Genomic DNA, 23,824 nt, shown 5'->3' on the forward strand with positions numbered 1-23,824 from the left:
TGTGTCTGTGAGTTTGTGTGTGTGTCTGTCAGTGTGTGTGAGTGAGTGTGTCTGTCAGTGTGTGTTTGTCAATGAGTCTGTCAGTGTTTGTGTGTCAGTGTGCGTGTGAGTGTCTGTCAATGAATGAGTGTGTCAGATAAGTGAGTCTGGCTGTCAGAGACATCTGTGTGTTTGTCATTGAGTGTGTGTGACTGTCAGTGTTTATACACCCCTGACTGTAGCGTGGCCAAGCGGAATGTACCGTGGTACAGGAACTTCTGTTTCCTGTACCTGGCAGGACTAAGGTTAAGAGGCACACAGGTGAAGATGTTTTTGGGGGGGCGGAAAAATGCATCTTCGCCTATGTACCCAAAATTATTTGCACCGGCCCTGCGGAGACCCCTTGCATGGGGAGTTGCATATAATAAGGCTGTATGTGGCTCCCATTAAAGCATTTCCTCTTCACCCTCAACATAGAGCCTCGTCTCATGTGTGGAGGGAACAGCTATATTCACTCTGTGGATTTCTATACTCATTATACTCCTTTGGATTATAATCACTAGCTCTTGTAAGAGCTATCATGCTTTACACTCTGGATTGGGAGCTGGATCCTGGGTCCAGGGTGGTTGGAGGACTTCGAGACCCCAACACTGGCTGCGGTGTTTATGGTGTCTAGTGTAGTGCTTGGTGAGCAATAGGAAGCATTGATTGGCGGTCCGCCACACCAACTTGTACTGAGAGAGCTGAGCTGCAGACCACCTGACTGTGACTAGTCCAGATCACTAAACAATGAGCCAGGCTATGTGTAAACTTACCACAGCAGTGGAATAATATAATAACTAGTATTTCTCCCAGTTAGACTCATATTTACTCAGAATTAACCCAATCAGCAGCTAAATAATAAAAGACATTGTTATTATCAAACTGATGGTACTCATTTTATCAACCTCAGAAGAATGAAGGGCTGAGTTGACCCTGCTGGGATTTGATCCTGTGATCTTGCATTTAAAAAAAATATTTTTTTAACAGCCTCTGTAGTCAGGGAACTTACCAACTGAGCTACCTCACTATACAGTTTACAGATCACTTCCTATCACCCTGTGTGATGAATGTAACCAGTAACTACCCAAGGGGATCTTGCTGATGAGGAGATGTCTGTCTGCAGCTATAGGCTGACACAGTAACCAGCACATTAAATGGAATTTTGAAGGTGTGTATCTTTTTTAGTCTACATTTTTTATTTATAATTTTTAATGCACTACGTATATAATGCATTAAAAATAAGGGTTTTGGCTCGAGAGAAAATAAAATTGACTGATAATACTGTGACCAGTCATAACATTTTAAGGATTAAATAGCAAATAAACTCCTTTCAATTTCAGCACCAGAAGAGTCTGCTCATTGCAACTCCTGCCTGCCTTTTGTGAAGTTATCATTTGTGATGACTTGTGTTCAATCAGATGCTTCTCATAGAGAAGCATCGGGACACTTGGCACATGTTCGATTAAATGCTTCGGGACACGTGGTACATGAGTGGCAATCTCCATAACCCAGTGCATTCAAACCATCTCTGTGAGAAGCACTTGCTTCCCCTTCAGTGTAGAGTTCTAGAATGCAAGGGCAAACAGGATAAACATTTTAGGAGAAAGTCTCTTCGCTGGCAATCTCGATAGATTCATCAATGATTCATGGTCTTGACACTTTTCCCTCCTTCGTAGGATTCCCATATTATCCGCGTCTTCTGACATTTAGCTCTGTGAGGATAGACAGTGCTATGTCTCCTGCGTAGAGTTTACAGTGATGTCACCGGACTGGTGACTTCATTGTCCATCAATGAATTCACATGTTCTAACAGTAACTGACACAGAGATGGCCTCTTAATCACAGCAAGGCTTTTCCTGGTACATTGCGAAAACTGAAGATTTACACAATTTGTTGTTATTTATTTTTAAGAGTAAACTATTTAGGGGTTTACTAAGTTTCAAATTGTAATCGTCCTACCTTTTGTGATGCTACTGTCAAAGGAACAATCAGTATAGCTTTATTCTCAGCCGATAACAGTATCCCCGTTTAACTCCTCGGACTGTAATGGAAGTATGGGGGCGGAGATGACCGGCACTGGACAGAAGACTTTGGGGTTAAACCGTTCATTAGCAGTCTTACCCCTGTGGGTCAGCCAGCATTAGGAACCTCTTGGAATCATAACAACTTCATTCCGATAAAGTAGTTATGCTGCCCGGAGTGTTTCTTTAACCCTTTAAGACCGGAGGGCGTACAATTACGTCCTTTTTTAAGCGGCTCTAAACGCCGCCGGGCGTAATTGTACGGCCTCCGTTTTTTTTTATTTACCCGGTCGCCGGCGATCGCGGTTGGGGGGACTCCCAGGGAGCCCCCCGCGGCACATCCGCCCTCCAGCAGCCCCCCCGGCCATGTGAGAGCGAGGTCCTTGCGAGGACCTCACAATCACATGGCCCGGGATAGCTGCCTGCTGCATTGCTAGCAGGGGGACTGCCTGTAATGACAGGTAGTCCCCCTGCTGGCTGAAATCAAATAAAAAAATGTTAAAATAAGTGTAAAAAAATATATATATACACATATACACACATACACATACACTGTCTAGGTGTATTTTACTATTAATATATATATAATTATATATATATATATAAATTTCAAATTCCATGTAGACTGATACTGATTAAATATATATATATATATATATATATATATATATATATAATGATTGTTATATATATATATTTATATATAATATAAAAAAAATGTAAATACGTAAAAAAATAAAATTAAAAAAATAATTAAAAATAAATAATTAAAAAATATATAGATGTGTGTTATTTCGTTCTAACTGTATTGTGATATTAATATATATATATTTATATCAAAATACACGTAGAACGAAATAATATATATATCTATATACATAAATATATACGTATATCTCACTATATATATACCTATTTATAAATAAAAATATAAAAAAATTATATATACATATATATATACACATATGTATATATATACATATATTAATTCTACACATATATTTATGTAATATTTGTACATAATTAGATATCCTAATTAATTACAATTAGCGGGACCTGCCTGACAACCCATGCCGAAAGTATAGGGAATTTAATTTGCTAGCACTATATTTAACCCTATAACTTTCCAAGACACCATAAAACCTGTACATGGGGGGTACTGTTTTACTCGGGAGTGTTTCAAAACAGTAAAATGTATTACAACAATGATATCGCCAGTAAAAGTTACGTTTTTTGCATTTTTCACGCACAAACAGCACTTACACGGACGATATTATTGCTGCAATACTTTTTACTGTTTTGAAACACAAATATTTGTGTTCAGCGAAGTCTCCCGAGTACAACAGTACCCCTCATGTACAGGTTTTATGGTGTTTTCAAAAGTTACAGCATCAAATATAAGGCTTGTGTTTCATTTTTTTCACATTAAAATTCGCCAGATTGCTTACGTTGCCTTTGTGACCCTATGGTAGCCCAAGAATGAAAATTACCCCTATGATGGCATACCATTTGCGATAGTAGACAACCCAAGGTATTGCAAATGGGGTATGTCCAGTCTTTTTTAGTAGCCACTTAGTCACAAACACCGGCCAAAATCAGCGTTATTCTTGCATTTTTCACACACAAACAAATACTAACGCTAACTTTGACCAGTGTTTGTGACCAAATGGCTACTAAAAAAGACTGGACCTACCCCATTTGCAATACCTTGGGTTGTCTACTATTGCAAATGGTATGCCATTATGGGTGTAAATGTATTTCCTGGGCTACTATACAGTCTCAAAGGCAACGTAACCAATCTGGCGAATTTCAATTTCAAATGTAACACGCTATATTTGACCCTGTAACTTCCCAAAACACCATAAAACCTGTACATAGGGGGTACTGTTTTACACATAAGACTTTGCTGAATACAAATATGTGTATTTTATTGCAGTAAAAGCAAGCAGTATTATGACATTGACAGTTAAAATGTCATGTAGAACTAAAAAAATAACAAAATTTCTTATTTTCTCCCTTTTTTCATATTAAATTATGTTTCATAGCTACATATTTGATATTAAATGAAAGTCCTGTTTCCCCTGAATAAAATGATATATAATAAGGGGGGTGCATTTAATATGAAAGAGGTGAATTACGGTTGGACAGACATAAAGCGCAAATGCCAGGTTTTGTTTACGTTTTGTTTTGATCACAACTTGTACATTTGGCTGCGGTCTTAAGGGGTTAAATAAAGTTCAATTTCAGATGCTAATTTACCCATAATCCATTAGTTAACATACGCCCACAGCAGGGCAAAGGGCAGACAACATGGACAGAGGAGAACATGTTGTCTTAAAGTAATTACTTTAATCTCAACTATGTAACATAAGGATAAGGCGTACGGCCATTATTCATCAAACTGATCATTGTAAAAGTGTTGAAGAAGAGTATGCGCATTGCGAGATTGTGATCGTGTTTACATTGTTAACGCCTCATCAGCAGCTGTTAACATGTCATTAGCTCTCAAACGTTACGTTGGAAAATTCCCATTTAGTAGTAAAAAAAAAAAGTGCAAGTAAAGCATTATGCATTTGATTTGCATAATGTTTAAGAAGCAACAAGAAACATAATTATAAACAACCCAGTTTGCCTACAGTTTTTTTTTTTTTTTTTTTAATTCTTTATTTTTGTAGTGCGAAAATTACAAGCAGCTCACAATGCCACGATAGCTAATGTAAGATTTCCGGATCAGATAATGATAAAGCATTTGATACAGCTGCACATTTTTACAATATAATAAACAGGCTACATATGAAGATGTATGATGTTAGTAAAACATGTTGCTTTTTGTCACTAGGTTGTACCATCTTCTATGAATGTTAGAGTAAGTAAAGTAAACAGTGGTTGAAATCTACGCTTATTCAAGAATAGGCTATACATATCATGGACGTTGCGTTGCAGTGTGCTGCGACAAACACCGAGAGGTGAAGTAATAAAAAAAAAAAAAGCATTGAAGTAAAATAGAAAAAAAAATTAATGAAAACATAAGTAACATTGACATTGCGCCATTCGATGGCAAGTAGTGGAGTATTAGGCTAAACAGTTTACATCAGCGCTGAGCGTATAATTAATTATATAGTGCGAGTGATATCAAAACATGCTCGATATGCCCCGGTAGCTACTCCCCGCATAGTAAAAACCATCATGAAGGGTGGTTGGCCTAGCATGCAAACACCCTGCACATTTTAACCTTTTATACAACTACATATGAAGATATATGATGTTAGTAAAACATGTTGCTTTTTGTCGCTAGGTTGTACCAGCTTCTCTGAATGTTAGAGTAAGTAAAGTAAACAGTAGTAGAAATCTACGCTTATTCAAGAATAGGCTATACATATCATGGACGTTGCGTTGCAGTGTGCTGCGACAAACACAGAGAGGTGAAGTAATAAAAAAAAAAAAAAAGCATTGAAGAAAAATAGGAAGAAGAAAAAAAAAAAAAAAAGGAAAACATAGGTAACATTGACTTGGCGCCGATCAATGGCAAGTAGTGGAGTGTTAGGCTAAACATCAGTCCTGGGAAATGACTCAAGTGAGTTTGTGGTGCTTCCACCTGGGGATGTTCAGCCTATGCCAGTCAGTGGCTGGCCGGTAGGTTTGGTAAGCATAAGTCCACAGTGGTGTATGGGCTTGTTGGATCGGTCGGTCTCTGCTGCTCTTAGGTTCATGCTGGTGCTGGAGTAGCTGGTAGTAGTTGTGAGGCATGCTGGTGGCCTTGAACTTCGGTCGGTGAACTGGCTGTCATCTGTCGCTGGTTCGTTTTGGCGGTGAGTGTTTGGAAGTCCTGTGCGGGTCCCTGGGGCTGAGGGGAAGCTGTTTTGTTGCTCGTTGTGTCTGTGAGTACAGGGCCTTCCGGTGCAGCGCTGTTTCTCCTCTGGGGCCGGGTGCTTGAGGGGGAAGTGTTGCGGGGGTAGCCCCCGGATGAGTCCCTTGTGAGATTTTAGGTGACTCACCCGTGGTCGGGCTTTGAGGTGTCGTTGCTTGTTTCGGGCTTCCCGCCTCCTTCTCCCTGCTGCCCAGGTCCCCCTCGTATGTCGTTTCGGCACTGCTGGTGTCTGCTTGGGGTCTCTTGGGGCTGATGCCGCTGGGGCCTCCTCCGGGGTAACCCCACGGCTCGATATCTTGGCCCAGAAGCTTTCGAATAGTCGGTTTAACCTCTCCGACAGTGGGATCAGGTAGGCCTCGGATGTGGAGGCCCACGTGGCTGCCGCCATGTTGTTTGCCGTTGGCCCTGCAGCGTACCTCCGTCTAGGGCTACATGCTGTGGGCGCCGGGATATCTCTCACCGGCAGGGGGGGGGGAGTGGTGTCCCAGGGAGACCTCCCGCTGTTTGGGCTGCAGACGGCTGGGGGATCGGCCGTCTCCCCTGTACCTTCTGGGTAGGCTGTGGGTAGGCCTCAGGTCTCTCTCCCGGTCGTGGACGCCCGTTTTGCTCAGGATCTCGATGCGTCCATTTCTCCATGTTGTACCCTTGTAGCTTGGGTAGGTAAGCAGTCTTTTTGTGGAGGATTGTGGGTTAATCAACGGGTTTTGGATCGTTGTGTCCGGAGCTCGTCCACAGTGCGACCGCTCTGTTCGGCGTCCAGGCTCCGCCCCCTGCCTACAGTTTTTTAAAGCCCCTGTGTGGTCTTCTAGCTTCTGGTTAAATATAATACCCTGTCCAGGTTGCATTTTAATTATTATGTCTCCTGCAATCAGAAAGCGGCTGTATCCCATCAGTCACACCAGGGATTATAGGACAATATGTTACTTTACATGGAGGGCCCAGCCTGTGTCTTTTCAGGAGGCATGTGTGACACACCTTGAAAAATAGAAAGTTATAGATAACATTATGAGTCATTTTTAAAATGCTTCCATTGTAATCAATGCAGTCCTCTATAAAATGAACCTGGTATTCACATAACGTGCACAAGTTGTTTAGTTTCAACTACGGTATGTATAAAATTAGAATCACAAAGAAATGGATAGATTGAAGGGGCACTCCACTCGCCAAATATAATTTAAAAATAAATAAATTACTATTTAGTAGAGTTACCTCCATTGAAAACCGCTAAAAACAGCTTGCAATAGCTGTAGTAACCTGATCATTTCCTCCACCTTCCTTGAAACCGACGCATTTTGTTGAGTCGACAAGAATAAAAAAACATGATCAGAAATTACAGATCAGTTAGATCCAGACCCCAGAGATTATTTTATGGCATTTATGAACAAATGTTAGCACTAACAAAAAAAGAGGGTTGTTTAGTAAGTACCAGATAGCAACTAAATGTCCAAATTGAGTTGCTTCAATTCACAAAAGGAAACTTTTTTAGATATTTCATCCATGTTTTGCACTCTCATTCAAGTCTAGTTGAGTTAGCAACTCTAATTTCTACATTTCTCTACATGCTGGCTAATTCGCCTAGTAACAAATAACTGAATTGCTGCAGAATCTTTCGTTTAGTTTAATTCTATGATTACAGTCCACAGAATTTTCTGTAAAACAAAGCCCTCCTCGCCTTAAATCATCTTGACTTTACTCTAAACACCTCAAGCATTTGTATTTTGTTACATGGGGAACATTTAGCTGCCCATCGGTTATATCAACGCTGCAATGAGATCTCTTTGAAAGTCACGGGACCTGTGCGGCTCAATGTAGCTTGTTTTCGGGCGATAGTGTATAAAATGAATCTTGGAGGAATTTAACCCAGTTTATTAAAGAAAAAACAGAAAAATCAAAGTGACCAAGAACTGAAATCAGAATCCAAAATTTGGCATTTAGTGGATATCCCCCACGAACATTCAACAAAGATCTGGATAAATGTGACAATAATTGTTCCAGCCAGTGCTCTGTACAGAGCTAGGCCAGAAGGATAATTTCTTTCTAACTATATACTTGCAGATGGTGTTACTGCAGACAGATTTACATATTCACATTCCTTGCTATATAATCCAAGACCTAGATTTACCGTATTTTAAAATGTACCTGTAGGCATGAGGGGTGGGGAAGGAATAAATGGAACCTTTCAAGAACTCCTGCTTTTCCTAGATTTTTTACCAGAAGCTAAGCTTGATACTGGACTCCCCATAGAATTCTATGAATGCACCTGTGCAATTCCCCAAGTTCGCCGTGTGTGTGCGCATGCTGAACATGGGGAGAGGAAGCAACTTAAAGGCCACAGCAAAGTTTGCAACTTTTTTTTTTGTGTGCAAATGTTTTATCTTATTACTTGAAGGCCATGCCAAGCACAACCTGCAGTGTTATCTCTCTGTACGACACAATATCTACGCAACTATACAGGAAACGTATTGCTGTCTGGCTGTGTCAATGGAAATGATTTAGAATGTATTTTAAGACAACTCACACTGCAAGGGGAATGCCCTATTCTTTTATAATCATTCTACATAATCTTTGGGTTTGACATTTTGTTTGGTAGATTTTATTTATATGTTTGCCAGATATCAGAAAAATAACCTTAGTAAAAAAATACATAACTTGTTCTTTAATGTTTTTAATATGCTAGAATGCACACTGAGTGTAAGTGAATCATCATTCATTCCCAGAGGGTCAGTTCTCGGATTTCCACAGCGGGATATTCGGCTGATGTCAGAATGCTAAGAGATCACAATGTGTCAGCAGGAAAGTATCCAGAATTGTTACAAATCAGGAAGGTAAAAGCATACTACCAGACAGTACAGGCATAGGCAACCTTTGGCATTCCAGATGTTTTGGACTACACCTCCCATGATGCTTTGCCAGCATTATGGGTGTAAGAGCATTATGGAGGATGTAGTCCACAACATCTGGGGTGCTGAAGGTTCTGAGGAGGGAGAGAGAAAAACTTTGGAAGCAGCCAGTCATAAAGAAGAGACATGGCAACCCAATGGTGACTAACTGGTTACGTGAGGGAAAAAAGAGAAAATAGCTGGAAAGCAAAGGACATCCACTAGAGCTGTAAAAACTGCGCTGTTTTCCATTACAGGGTTAAAACTAAATGACGTGGCTTGGGCAAGCTTTAGTTCTCCTTTAACTAAGAGCAGAACGCATTAATAGAGGGCAGTAAGAGAGCGGTGTTTATGATGATGACAATAGACACAGGTATGTACGGTAGATTAAAAAATTTAGAGAACATAATATTAGCAATACAAACCTCCACAGGATTGTACAGCGCTACAGAATTTGCTGGCACTATATAAATAATAATAATGATAGGACTTTGTGATTCATTAATGACGAAAACACGATATCCCATAAATCAACATATAAAGACAGCACCTTGGGTCCGTATCGGAAATGAATGGTTTCTGGATGGTACATGGAATTGGGAAAGATTGAAGGCTCGGGAACGAGTCTGGACGTGTAGATGAAATATTGGGAGGGAGGGCCAGAGGGACATTCATTATCCATAGTACCTTTCAAGTTAGCAAAATGAGATCACTAAAAGGCAAAGACAACAGAAAAAGTCAGAGGCAAACCCAAAGGTCAAGTTCACAGCCAGACTTGAACGGATCCTACAGTGCCAGGAAAACAAACCCGTTTTCCTGGCACTATAGGTTTAATGGGTTCCCCCCTCCCTCTGGGCCCCCCTCCCGTGGGACTGAAGGGGTTAAAACCCCATTCAGACACTTACCTGAACACAGCGCTGATGTCCCTCGGCGCTGGATCAGGCTCCACCGAAGTCAGCCGGCAGGAGAGTCATACTGCGCATGCGCGGCAGTAGACCTCCCCATAGGAAAGCATTATTCAATGCTTTCCTAGGGGGAAAATCTGATGCTGGAGGTCCATGAGGACGTTCAGTGTCAGATAACTGACCGAAGGTCGATTTGGATTCTGGAAGCCCTATAGTGGCGGTCTGTTAGACAGCCACAGAGGGCAGACTTAAGAGCTGCAATCCAAACATTCTCTGGAACTGCAATGTGAACATTTGCACTAAGTGCAAAAGGGTCACAGCACCCAGACCACTTCAATTAGCTGAAGTGGTCTGGGTGCCAACAGTGTTTAATGGATTTTAAATATTAAAATAGCTATTTTCTTTAACGTTCCAAGAAACAGGAGCAATAAAGAGAGAGCGGATTTGAGGCTCTCTGTCACAATGTAACATGTAATAAGTTTAATTTATACGGCACATTTTTGTACTGTGCATTTAATATTTGTGCTTTAACAGTGACTTTTAATGTTTTCTACAAATACTTTATTTTTGGGGGAGTATCCTAACCCTACCTAATGGTGACGCTATAAAAAGTTGTATAAAAGGAGAAACTTCTGCTAAGTAAATCTTAATACAACATCATTTTAATAAATAAGATATTGGCCTAAATGAAAGCTATTTAAATTTAAAATGTGCTCATTTCTTTTTCCACATTCCCTTTGTTGATTCTTGAATCCAGTTCTACAAAAACAAGGTTTAACTTGTGGACCCTGTTTCTATTGATTTGCCCGTTTGTGTTATGTCCGGTTGTTTATGAACAGCGTTAGTTGTTTTTTTCAAAGGAAGTAATTTCAGGTTCTTGTTCTTGACTGTAGTTCTATTAACAAACAGTATACTTTCCATGGATCACTTTTATCCTTGTTATTTTTAAACACTTTATATATACATATTTTTTGGCCACAAGGAAGTCGTCTGCAAAACAATGTCACAATGTCACCGTTATTATTCTAGCTCAATGTAGATAACATAGCACGCACGGCGAAAAATACATTTTTGTTTTTTGCATTTAAATACAATATAATATACGGATGCTTCTCGTAGGGAAACAAATATTTTCTTCATTATATAATTTGTTTGATAAGCCTTCTTATCAAATACCATTGATGTGTGTCTGCCTCTACTAAAAATTACTTTTGATCTCACTATGTGGTTTCATTCTGCATAGACTCACAGAGGTCAAAGTGTTAAAGGGATTCTTACCTCCAGTGTATCAATAAAGGAATATTTTTCATTAGGTACTTCTTTTGTGATTATAGTAATTCGTCCAAGAGTTTTGAATATATTTTCATAGCAAGGCAGCAGAAATAAAAATCTAAACTTCCTTTTGTGGCAATAAGATAATTTTATAAAGTTTAGTTTTGGGACATTTGGCATGAGTTATAACCTGTCCAGCAGCAGAAACTACATTTCCCATGAAGCTATGCAAACCTGCATCTTAGTAAAGCCAAGACTAGCCATCACGTCTCGAGCCTGTATAATAAAAAACTACATTTCCCATGGTGCTCTATTAGTCTGCAAATCTGCAACAGATTTCCCAACTGTGACTGCGCTCTTTGTGTGACTCATTACATGTTCAGCAATAAACCCAGACAAGTCTGGGCACATTTTAGAGCATTTTAAAGACACATTACTGGGAGTATTATTGCTGTGGAGCTCTGTTATACATTCAGACACATTACTGGGAGTATTATTGCTGGGGAGCTCACTTATACACTCAGACACATTACTGGGAGTATTATTGGTGTTGAGCTCTGAGATACACTCAGACACATTACTGAGAGTATTATTGCTGTGGAGCTCTGTTATACACTCAGACACATTACTGGGAGTATTATTGCTGTGGAGCTCTGTTATACACTCAGACACATTTCTGGGAGTATTATTGCTGTGGAGCTCTGTTATACACTCAGACACATTACTGGGAGTATTATTGCTGTGGAGCTCTGTTATACACTCAGACACATTACTGGGAGTATTATTGCTGTGGAGCTCTGTTATACACTCAGACACATTACTGGGAGTATTATTGCTGTGGAGGTCTGTTATACACTCAGACACATTACTGGGAGTATTATTGGTGTTGAGCTCTGAGATACACTCAGACACATTACTGGGAGTATTATTGCTGTGGAGCTTTGTTATTCACTCAGACACATTACTGGGAGTATTATTGCTGTGGAGCTCTGTTATACACTCAGACACATTACTGGGAGTATTCTTGCTGTGGAGCTCTGTTATACACTCAGACACATTACTGGGAGTATTATTGCTGTGGAGGTCTGTTATACACTCAGACACATTACTGGGAGTATTATTGCTGTGGAGCTCTGTTATACACTCAGACACATTACTGGGAGTATTATTGCTGTGGAGCTCTGTTATACACTCAGACACATTACTGGGAGTATTATTGCTGTGGGGCTCTGTTATACACTCAGACACATTACTTGGAGTATTATTGCTGTGGAGCTCTGTTATACACTCAGACACATTACTTGGAGTATTATTGCTGTGGAGCTCTGTTATACACTCAGACGCATTACTGGGAGTATTATTGCTGTGGAGCTTTGATATACACTCAGACACACCAACAATATGAAGCTCCTTGAAATGAGGGACATTTGGATAGAAAACAGGGACAGAGGGATTTGGGTCCAAAATAGGGACTGTCCCTCCTAAATAAGGACACTTGGGAGGTATGGGGAGTGATGTAATTTGCTAAATCTGCTAAAAAAAAAATCAAGCAGCATTCTCAACGTTTTTTTCACTGGTGTAGATTCTAGAGAAGTGATATCACCCTTTAATATTGAAACATTTTTGTTTTTCTTAAGAACATCCATACTATCTTGTAGTATGTCATTTTTGCTGGTTTAAAGGGACACTGTAGGCACCCAGACCACTTCAGCTCATTGAAGTGGTCTGGGTGCTGTGTCCCTTTTGCACTTAGTGCTGCCATGTTAATCATTGCAGTTTCAGAGAAAGTTCAATGTTTACAATGCAGCACTAAGTCAGCCTCTAGTGGTTTTCTCCCAGACAGCTTGGAATTCCTGGCACTAGAGTATAGTAAGACCACACAATTAGATGTGTTAAAAATAATAATCCCCCGGCACTCACAGGGTTACTTCCATGTTGTGTTATGTGACTTGCGGTAAATCTAATATTCTCTCCTTTCCATATTTACCGAAACCTCATAAAACATTTCCTTTTCCTTTAATCATTAGATCTTATCAGCAGAACATGCGTTTTGTACCTTTGAGTTCCTGCAAGTCATTGTCATGTATAATACATATCACTGAATATACATTCCATAGACTAATTATGAAATGTTTCACTTATTAAATATATCATTATTATTTGTAAAGCACCAACATATTCTGAATCGGTGTACAATGACTGTTCCCCTGAACTGCTCTCTGTTAACTGGTTCATGGATTGCAGGATAAAACATACCAGGAAAGGTTAAACATGTATAGCTTGGAGGAAAGACGAGACAGGGGGGATATGATAGAAACATTTAAATACATAATGGGAATCAACACAGTAATGGAGGGGACTATATTTAAAAGAAGAAAAACTACCACAACAAGAGGACATGGTCTTAAATTAGAGGGACAAAGGTTTAAAAATAATATCCGGAAGTATTACTTTACTGAGAGGGTAGTGGATGCATGGAATAGCCTTCCAGCTGAAGTGGTAGAGGTTAACACAGTAAAGGAGTTTAAGCATGCGTGGGGTAGGCATAAGGCTATCCTAACTATAAGATAAGGCCAGGGACTAATGAAAGTACGGTATTTAGAAAATTGGGCAGACTAGATGGGGCGAATGGTTCTTATCTGCCATCATTATATGTTTATGTAAATAAGATCTATTGGTACGATTTATTGATTGTAGATCTAACACAATTATTTATCTGTGCTGCCATATGTTACCAGGAATTAGACAATTAGTAATATTGTCACTATTTAGTGTGTCTGGTTGTTTGTGGAGTATAGAGGGGATTGAGCAGTGAGCTGTGGTGAATTGAAAGCTAAACTTCAAAATAGCGAAGGCCTCGATTTAAAGGGAAACTATAGTGGCAGGAAGACAAAGTTGTTTTTCTGGCACTATAGCTCCCTATAGTGCTTCTCTCCCTTGCTCCTCTCCCCGTGCTGCAGAAGAGGTTTAAAACCCCTTCTGTCACTTACCTGATTCGGCACTTGTTTTGGCTCCATCTCCACTCCTCCCCCGCCGACTTCAGTCAGCAAGGGGAAACTAATTCGCATGCCCGGGATAGCCGCGCTCACATTAGGACTTCGATAGGAAAGCATTACACAATGCTTTCCTATGGGGTTTCGGGTGACGCTGGATAAAGGTAATTATTGTAGTTTATTAATAACTGCAGTAATTACCATTGCAAGGTTCAGGGGCCCGGGATACTGCACCAAGAACACTTCAATGAGCTGAAGAGGTCTGGGTGCCTATAGTGTCCCTTTAATAATTTTGGAACAGCACCAGAAATTTTCTCTCTGTTAGAATTTTTTTTTCAAATTATTTATCTACAGAAGTTTCCATGAAAATATGTGGGAATTTTTAAAAATAAATCATTTGAAAAATGTTCTAACAGATTGTGATAATTTCTGATGCTGATGCAGACAAACTATATTGAGGCCTAAGTTAGGACAATTGCAAGTTCAGCTCCTTTTAGCTGTAAACGGGAGGGTCTGTGTTGGAGTGCTGCTGGCAGCCTGTGTTGGAGTGCCGCTGGCAGCCTGTGTTGGAGTGCCGCTGGCAGCCTGTGTTGGAGTGCCACTGGCAGCCTATGATGGAGTGCCGCTGGCAGCCTGTGTTGGAGTGCCACTGGCAGCCTATGATGGAGCGCCGCTGGCAGCCTGTGTCGGAGCGTCGCTGGCAGCCTGTGTCGGAGCGTCGCTGGCAGCCTGTGTCGGAGCGTCGCTGGCAGCCTGTGTCGGAGCGTCGCTGGCAGCCTGTGTCGGAGCGTCGCTGGCAGCCTGTGTCGGAGCGTCGCTGGCAGCCTGTGTCGGAGCGTCGCTGGCAGCCTGTGTCGGAGCATCACTGGCAGCCTGTGTAGGAGCGTCACTGGTAGCCTGTGTCAGAACATTGCTGGCAGGCAAGTGTTAGATCATCCATGACAGGTTGACGTAATAACATTGATGGTAGGTCTGTTGTGGAACATTTATGGCAGTCTTGTGTTGGAGTGTTGCTTGCAGGTCTGTCTCGGAGCATCGCTTGCAAACCTGTGTTAGAGAATTGTTTGTAAGCCCATGTTGGAGTGATAGTGGCAGGCCTGAGTTATTGTGCCATTGGCAGGCCTAAGTTATTGTGCCAATGGCAGACCTGAGTTGTTGGATCATTGGCAGGCCTGAGTTATTGTGCCATTGGCAGGCCTGAGTTGTTGGATCATTGGCAGGCCCATGCTGTTGGATCATTGGCAGGCCCGAGTTGTTAAACCATTCGGCAGGCCCGTGTTGTTGGATCATTGGCAGGCCTGAGTTATTGTGCCTGTCACGTTCACATAGAGTTTGATGGAGCTCAACTGCAGATTTCAGATTAATTAGATGTGAATGTGATAAATTGAGGAAATAAAGAGATGACAGTTCACCAGAGAATTCACTGATACTGTGTCTTTAGTATCTTGATTGAAGAAACATAGGTACTGTATCTTTAAATACTTCAGGATTGCTGAGTGGATTCTTAGACAATCTTACACAATTGAATTGCAGCAATAAAATGAAGAAAGGTAATGCAGATTAACTTGCAGAGATTTGATTTAGCTCAATTGATAGAAAACATCTCAGCTGGAGACTGAAGGGTTAATGAATATGCATTACTCCTATAACGATAGGAGAATGTGCGAGCAGGCTAACGCTTGAGAGCTCAGTAGTCAGGGAAAAGTTCATATAACACAGTGAGGTAACTTAGCTTCCAGTGGATTGAAGTTGGTCCCAGAGTCCCCTCCGGGGAAGTTCCGTTGGAGAGAGGTCGAGAGGAGTCAAAGTTCTAGCCGTGGTCGAGGGAAGGAGAAGGAGGTTAGTCGAGTACGAGTCCGGTTCGGTACACAGGTAAATTGTAGAGAAGAGTTGCAGCCGGTTTAATTCCGCGGTACGCTGTTCATTAATCCAGCGTCTGTTGTCTGGCGCGGTCGCATTATGTAGCGCACTAAGACCGCGTCAGAGAGGGGGTGTGGTTACAGTCCGTCAACCCGGAAGAGACAGGAATTACTGGTAACGGCCATGACAGTACCATTGGCAGGCCTGAGTGGTCGGATCATTGGCAGGCCTGAGTTGTTGGATCATTGGCAGGCCTGAGTTGTTGGATCACTGGCAGGCCCGAGTTGTTGGATCATTGGCAGGCCCGAGTTGTTGGATCATTGGCAGGCCTGAGTGGTTGGACCATTGGCAGGCCCGTGTTGTTGAACCATTGGCAGGCCCGTGTTGTTGGATCATTGGCAGGCCCGTGTTGTTGGATCATTGGCAGGCCCGAGTTGTTGGATCATTGGCAGGCCCGTGTTGTTGGATCATTGGCAGGCCCGTGTTGTTGGATCATTGGCAGGCCCGTGTTGTTGAACCATTGGCAGGCCCGTGTTGTTGGATCATTGGCAGGCCCGTGTTGTTGGATCATTGGCAGGGCTACACTTAGTATTTTATGTGGCTGAGTTTTAACTGTGGATTAGCATTAGGAAACATTTTGCATCCAGTTGGCCACTGTGGAAAGAAACAAACTGTACGTGTTGTACCGGACACATTCCTACCAAAAACTGTACATTTTGCACTTTCAAAGTGCCTCGTAAAAATTCAATATTATACTAGTTTTTGCACTGTGAAGAAAATAGTCACCTATAAATAGTTATTTTAATGTTATTCTCAGTCTGTTTAATTTTTCCCATGCTGCCAGGATACCTCGTCAAGAATTGTTGATCCCTTCACTTACAGAATAAAGTATAAACTTTTTTACTGTCCTGTATATCCAGAACAAAATTTTGTCTATAAAGCCTCACTCACCCTCATTTATATTTTAGGAATAATTTCCTGGTGACCAATGTATTGCCTGCAAGTGTGCCGAACAAGACAGCTACCCTCTCCTTTCTAACAGTATAGGTAGTTTTAATGAGTGATATCATTCCTACAGACAGGAGTAAATGAGCTATACCATTTTACAGTTGGCATTATGTTAGCATTCCAGATATTGGTAAAGATTGCAATAACACTTTTTAAATGACCGTATAAATGTATGATTTAATGGTATTCACTGTATGTGGGTATTTTATTCAAATGAAGACATTCTTTTTACATTTTGTTGCCTTTTTCAGTAAGCTGTATTGAAGGTAATGCCTTTAGCTACCCACAAGCAGTCTGTTTCCATTTTTTATCAATTCACTGCCATTTAGGAGTTAAATCACTTTGTTTCTGTTTATGCCGCCATTCTTACACCTGGCTATGATTGACAGAGCCTGCGTGAAAAAACTGGTTTCACTTCCATTAGATGTAATTTACCTTAAACAATTGTATCTCTTTCTCTGTAAATTAAACTTTAATCACATACAGGAAGCTCTTGCAGGGTCTAGCAAGCTATTAACATAGCGCGGGATAAGAAAATCTAAATTAAACAGAACTTGCAATAAAAGAAGGATAATGATGACTCTTTACAGGAAGTGTTTATGGAAGGCTGTGCAAGTCACATGCAGGGAGGTGTGACTAGGGTTCATAAACAAAGGGATTTAACTCCTAAATGGCAGAGGATTGAGCAGTGAGACTGCAGGGGCATGTGCTATACACCAAAACTGCTTCATGAAGCTAAAGTTGTTTTGGTGACTATAGTGTCCCTTTAATATATAATGCTAAATGTTGCTTACCTGGTTCAATGTTTTTTAATTTATTTGTATTATTGAGGTATGTATATTTTGTTGCATGCTATATTTACATTGCGGTTAAAGTAATGCCAAAAGGTGGTGAGGGATAATTCTCAATTACCATTCGAGCACTTGTGAACATGAATCCGTACTGGAGTAGAGCAGCCCCCACCAACTATCGCAGATCCTGCCTTTGACCTCTACCTGGCCAGCCTGGTCCCCACTGAATCCCAAGGAAGCAACACACTAGATATACACAAAATTGCAGAATAAGCCTCCCCGTCATACAAATAATACTGACCACCCACATACAAACACACACAGTCCCCACAAGCAGCCTCTCGCATGCAATACCACACGCAACCCCACACATACACACACACCACCAAACACACTGTGACATATCATCCACACACGCAATTCCACAAGCAGTCCCCATACACAGCCCACGTTCATCGGTATCATAGAAAATGACACAAATTACTAATGAACATATACAATAGGACAGTCTGCATGCGCACAAATACAATGTTACAAAGTCGCTGCAGCACCCATAAATAACACAGGCAGAATACGGCAACATACACACATACAAAATTTGGGTTGGCACACCGAGGGACTTCGATATTTAGTTAGAGCACAGTACTGCTGAAAGGCTGCCTTCCCCTGCTCTAATATAACATTCCTCTGTGACTGATAGTTTTACTTAGTATGTTACAGCTTTCTCAGTAATTGTGTTGCAGTGTTCAGAATCTACGTATAAATATTGCAAGCCTTGGTCAGTTTGTGTAACGTCCATTTTGTTTTTCTTCTTTCAGATTCAACCTGCACTGACAGACATTACCTGGAATGCCGACTTGATATTATCTTAAATATGGGTAAGCAGTAAATACATTTATTTTGATACATATGTGCTAACTAAGCAATAAAACAGTGGCTCTTAAAGGAACACTGTAGGAACAGGGCTTGACAAATTAGTTTGGAACCGAGGAGCCAGCAAAAAGTTAGGATCCATTTTTTTTCCAACTAGTAAAGTTAATTTTTCAAAGAGAAAAATGCAATTCTTAAAGGAACACTATAGTCACCAGAACCACTACAGCTTGATGTAGTTGTTCTGGTGTTTATAGCCTGTCCCTGTAGCCTTTTCAGTGTAAACATTACCTTTTCATAGAAAAGGGCAGTGTTTACATTGCTACCTGGTAATACCTCTAATGACAGTCACTCAGACTGCCACTAGAGTCCTGTGACCGCGCTGCACAGTGTGCAGCACCCACGTTCAGTGTCTCCATGCTCTGGACATGGAGACGCTGAATGTTACCCATATGCACAATATCCTCCCAATGCTTTCCTATGGGAATGCATTGGCTTAGCTGAGACCATTAAGATTGATGATCCCAGTCATGGAGACGGGACCAGCCGTGGCGAAAACGGCATCAGCGTGGGAAAAAAGTTGAGTAAAATCACCATTCTCATGTGATAGGAAGGGGGGGGGGGGGGGACGACAGGTACCTAAACACACACAAACTCTGACAAACACACATACACTCACAAATTGACATGTTTATTTCAATTTATGTCCACCCAGCCTCCCTATCATTAAAAAAGCTAAGTGGACCTTTCCCTGGGGTTTTTATTGGGCTGCTCTCTAATCTTCCTGCAGCTCCCCTTGCACGCTGTCTGTGGTGATGCCGGGGCTGGGTTCCGGCTCCCGGCATCACTAAACAGCGAGAGCAGGAATACAGGAGTTGCAGAAACATTACTGCTCCCTTGCGTGCTGCCTCAGTCGGCCACCTCCTTGCTGCCTCAGCCGGCCGCTGCCCACGGCCCATTAAAAAGGTGAATTTATTCCCTTTTTTCCAGCATTGTGCTGATCTCGTAGCGCCTCACTCTGCCTCCATGGCTGAAATCACCAAATTTGACAATCTCGAATCCGTAGGAAAGTATTGGAATGCTATTGTGCATGCACGGCAAAATGCTGAGCTGCACCAATCAGCATCTCCTCATAGAGATGCAGTGAATCAAAGCATCTTTGCAGAGCATGGAGACTCCGAACGACAGTGCTGCACACTGTGCAGCGCTGATCCAAGAAGCACCTCTAGTGGCTGTCTGAGTGACTGCCACTAGAGGTGTTACTAAGCAGCAATGTAAGCACTGCCTCTTCTCTGAAAATGGAGTGTTTACATTAAGAAGCCTGCAGGGACAGGCTATAGATGCCAGAACAACTACATTAAGTTGCAGTCGTTCATGAGCATATATGATACATTGTCCTTGTTCTAAATCACATTTAGTTGTATAAATAGTTATTAGTAAGTCACATACAATTTTACAGCCGCTCCGGCCCACAGCCCTCACGCACACCCCTAAAATGAAAGTGTTCCTCGTTTTTTCCATTTGATATGGTGGGAGGAATGTTGTTGTGCTCTGCAGAATTGCTCTGCTGTCCTACTCAGGGAGGCCCTGTATTACAGCATTTTATAGAATTTGCTGACATTTATCTTTATTTGTTTGGTAACCTTGACTGCACAATGAATTGGTGTTAATAGTTAACCAGGTGTGAGCTGTCAGCCAGAGCTGTGTCTTTCTCCAGAGGCCTCGGGATCGGGGAGATTAAGGACATGCAGTGAAATCTCGCAGTGTACTTTGTGATGATCACACTGACATTTCTGGATACACGTTTTACAGAAAACAAATGAGTTTGGTGTGATTATGCACCTCATAGTAGCAATCACATCTGGCTATCGCAATTATTTTCATTGGCTGAGAAATTAAATAATACAAATATCTAGGTAATGCATTAAAAAATAAATTAGAAATAAATGTCAACAAAAAAGATACCTTAAAAGTTCCTGGATTTGCATGATGTCCACTGTCCAGTGTTTGCAGTGATTTCTGTCGAGACCAGGAAGTAGCTCAGCCAATCATTTTATTAAGTGGACAGTGACGTTACCCCATAAGCCCATGCATGTCTCTGTATGCGGTTATACATATATGGGGATTTGTTACAATCATCATTTGTAAATTAATTCTAGGAATTCGCCGGTGAAAGAGCTCAGTGGGCTAATGCAGCGGCAGAATCTGTTCTAACTCTTGGGTCGCAGGTTCAAATCCCGGCAGGGTTGACTCCAGCCCTTCATCCTTCCGAGGTAGATAAAATGAGTGTACCATTAAATTAGGTGATAGTAACCGCCCCTGGATGTTGGGCTAAGGTAACATCCCCAGGACGTACTTGGAAACCAGAGTAATCTGAATGTACCTTTCCTGGTTAAATACTTTGTTATTATTATAGGAATTGGTAAATGCACAGAAAAATATTAAAACCTCATCCAGAGAAAAACAGTTTCTGGAAATGGTTAAGGCCTAATTTACTCTCGATGGACGGCGGTCCAGGCTCTAACTGGGCCATTCTAATACATTCATAATTTTACATTAAATTTGGGATTTAAACCACTCCGGCAGGGGCGGGCTGGGCCGGGGGGCATGGAGGCAATTGCCCCCCAGGCCGCCCGAAATTCTTTTAGGACCGACCGCGGCGGGCCGGCCCATTAAATGCTGCAGCCGCCTGAGCGCTCTGTAAAGAGCACTCAGACGGCTGCAGCTGCTTTTCCCTCCCCTCCCCTGTAGCGTGGCCGCCGAGCTGGTCTCCGGTCCGCGGTCCCGGCCGGAGTGATGGGAAGGTGCACACTGAGTGTGCACTTCCTGTCAGTCCGGCCGGTTACAGGAAACAGAAACTCCTATTCCGCGCGGAGTTTCTGTTTCCTGTAACCGGCCGGACTGACAGGAAGTGCACACTGAGTGTGCACCTTCCTATCACTCTGGCCGGGCACCGCGGACCGGAAATCAGCTCGGCCACGCTACAGGGGAGGGGGTAAGAAGAGGGGAGAGGGGGGGGGGAATAAGAAGAGGGGAATGGGGGGGGATAAGAAGAGGGGAGTGGGGGGGGATAAGAAGAGGGGAGGGGAGGGGGGGATAAGAAGAGGGGAGGGGAGGGGGGAATAAGAAGAGGGGAGAGGGGGGGGAATAAGAAGAGGGAGGGGGGAATAAGAAGAGGGGAGGGGGGGAATAAGAAGAGGGGAGGGGAGAGTAAGAGGGGAGGTGGGGGAATAAGAAGAGGGGAGGGGGGGAATAAGAAGAGGGGGGATTAAGAAGAGGGGAGGGGAGGGGGGAGAGTAAGAAGAGGGGGAGAGTGAGGGGGAGTAAGAGGGGAGGGGGGGAATAAGAAGGAGGGGAGATAAGAAAAAGAAGGGGGTAAGAAGAAGAAGGGGGAGTAAGAAAAATAGGGGGAAGTAAGAAGAGTGGGGAGTAAGAAGAAGAGGGGGGAGTAAGAAGGAGGGGAGATAAGAAGGAGGGGAGATAAGAAAAAGAGGGGGGAGGGGGAGTAAGAAGAGGGAGAGGGGGAGTAAGAAGGAGGGGAGATAAGAAGAAGGGGGAGTAAGAAGGAGAGTGGGGAGTAAGAAGGAGAGGGGGAAGTAAGAAGAAGAAGGGGGAGTAAGAAGAAGGGGGAGTAAGAAGAAGGGGGAGTAAGAAGAAGAAGGGGGAGTAAGAAGAAGAAGGGGGTAAGAAGAAGGGGGGTGTAAGAAGAAGAAGAAGAAGAGGGGGTAAGAAGAAGAAGGGGGTAAGAAGAAGGGGGGGTGTAAGAAGAAGAGGGGGTAAGAAGAAGAAGGGGGAGTAAGAAGAAGTAGGAGGGTTAGCTCTAAGGGACAGAAGGGACAGCTCTATAGGACAGGGGGCAAGACAGGGAGCTCTTTCACACTATGCGCACACGCACACACACACACACACACACACACACACACACACACAATGCATCCCTATACATACACAGAAACACACAATGCATCCCTATACATACACAGAAACACAACATGCTTCCCTTACACACAGAGAAACACACACTGCATCCATTACACACACACAATGCAACCCCCACACAAAGACAATGCATCCTTTGCACACAGACACAGAAACAGACAATGCAAACACACACACACTGCTTTTCTTACATACACACAGAAACACAATGCATCTCTTACACTCAATGCACACACATACAGACACACACCTTGCATCCCTTATGCATACAAACACAGATTCACACAATGCATCCCTTACACACAACCAGAAACACATAATACATCCCTTATACACAAATACACACTGCTTCCACTACACACAAACACACTGCATCACCTGCACAAACTGGTATCCCTATAAACTACATACCATAAGCACACATATTAGATCCTCTACAATAACACATAACACATCCCCTACACACTCCACTCCCTGTGAGCGAACTCATGGGTGGGTGGGACATATAAGTGGACTTATGAGTGGGCCTTATGGGCATAACCACCGTCAGGCCCTGGGGCCCAGACCTTGAGCTGTGTAAGAGGCCCCCCAAAAATGGAGCTGCTTCTAATTCTCCCAGAACATTGAATTTTGTGACCACAGTTGCAAACAGCCTCCAGAGATCCTGTTCTACACCAGACCAGTGGAGCCAAACTGCAGCTCATCATCATCCTCATCTAATTGTAAGTAGGCAATCTAGTATATTATTAGTGACACTAACCTATAATTTACCTCACATTAAAGGGACACTATAGCTTAATGAAGTGGTTGTGGTGTCTATAGCTGGTCCCTGCAGGCTTTTTAATGTAAACACACACTGTGTGCAGCACTGGCGTTAGTTCATATGGCAGATCATATGGGTGGGGCATTGTGATGTCACATGGGGGGGCGGCAAATTTATATTTTGTCTAGGGCGGCAAAAATCCTTGCACCGGCTCTGATCACGGGCAGGTGCACCAGTCTACTGGTGACCCACAGGAGGGGGAGTTCACTGATTGCACTGCACTCTCCTCCTGCCCAGACCCGTCTTGACCGCAGTGCAAGTGCCCTCTGCCCCTAATTTACAGTGGCTCACACTCACAACAAGCAGTGCCTGGAGCCCTTTGCAGAGACGGAAACAAAGAGGTTCTGCGGCAGCTGGCCGTCCTGCAAGCATTACATTAAACAGCTGTTCCCCATGCAGCCACAGGTGGCGTTGTGCTGGGAGATTGTGATTACTCTTCACTTCCTCCCAGCCTACAGAGCAGCGCATGGGGGAGAGAGAGGAGGAGGCATGATTTAATCTTACAATAAATCCTCTAAGCAAACCTTTATAAATTTGGGGGGGATCCGCTCTGTTTCCACAGTTTATTGGTGTT

The 23,824-nt window shown here is 42.5% G+C and overlaps 1 protein-coding gene across 3 annotated transcripts in view; it reads left to right on the forward strand.

Annotated features, from left to right (window-relative positions):
• Positions 1–23,824, forward strand: part of LOC134609190 (mitogen-activated protein kinase kinase kinase 3-like) — a 123,608-nt gene that overhangs the window by 21,611 nt on the left and 78,173 nt on the right. For 2 of the 3 annotated variants that reach the window (XM_063452725.1, XM_063452726.1), the window contains exon 2: positions 18,437–18,496. In XM_063452725.1, the coding sequence (XP_063308795.1) occupies positions 18,493–18,496 (4 nt within the window). In that variant the 5' untranslated portion in view covers positions 18,437–18,492. The remainder of the gene's footprint in view (positions 1–18,436; positions 18,497–23,824) is intronic. The other variant, XM_063452727.1, reaches the window with a different exon arrangement.

This window comes from Pelobates fuscus, chromosome 4, assembly GCF_036172605.1.
Source record: "Pelobates fuscus isolate aPelFus1 chromosome 4, aPelFus1.pri, whole genome shotgun sequence".
Lineage (NCBI taxonomy): Eukaryota > Metazoa > Chordata > Amphibia > Anura > Pelobatidae > Pelobates > Pelobates fuscus.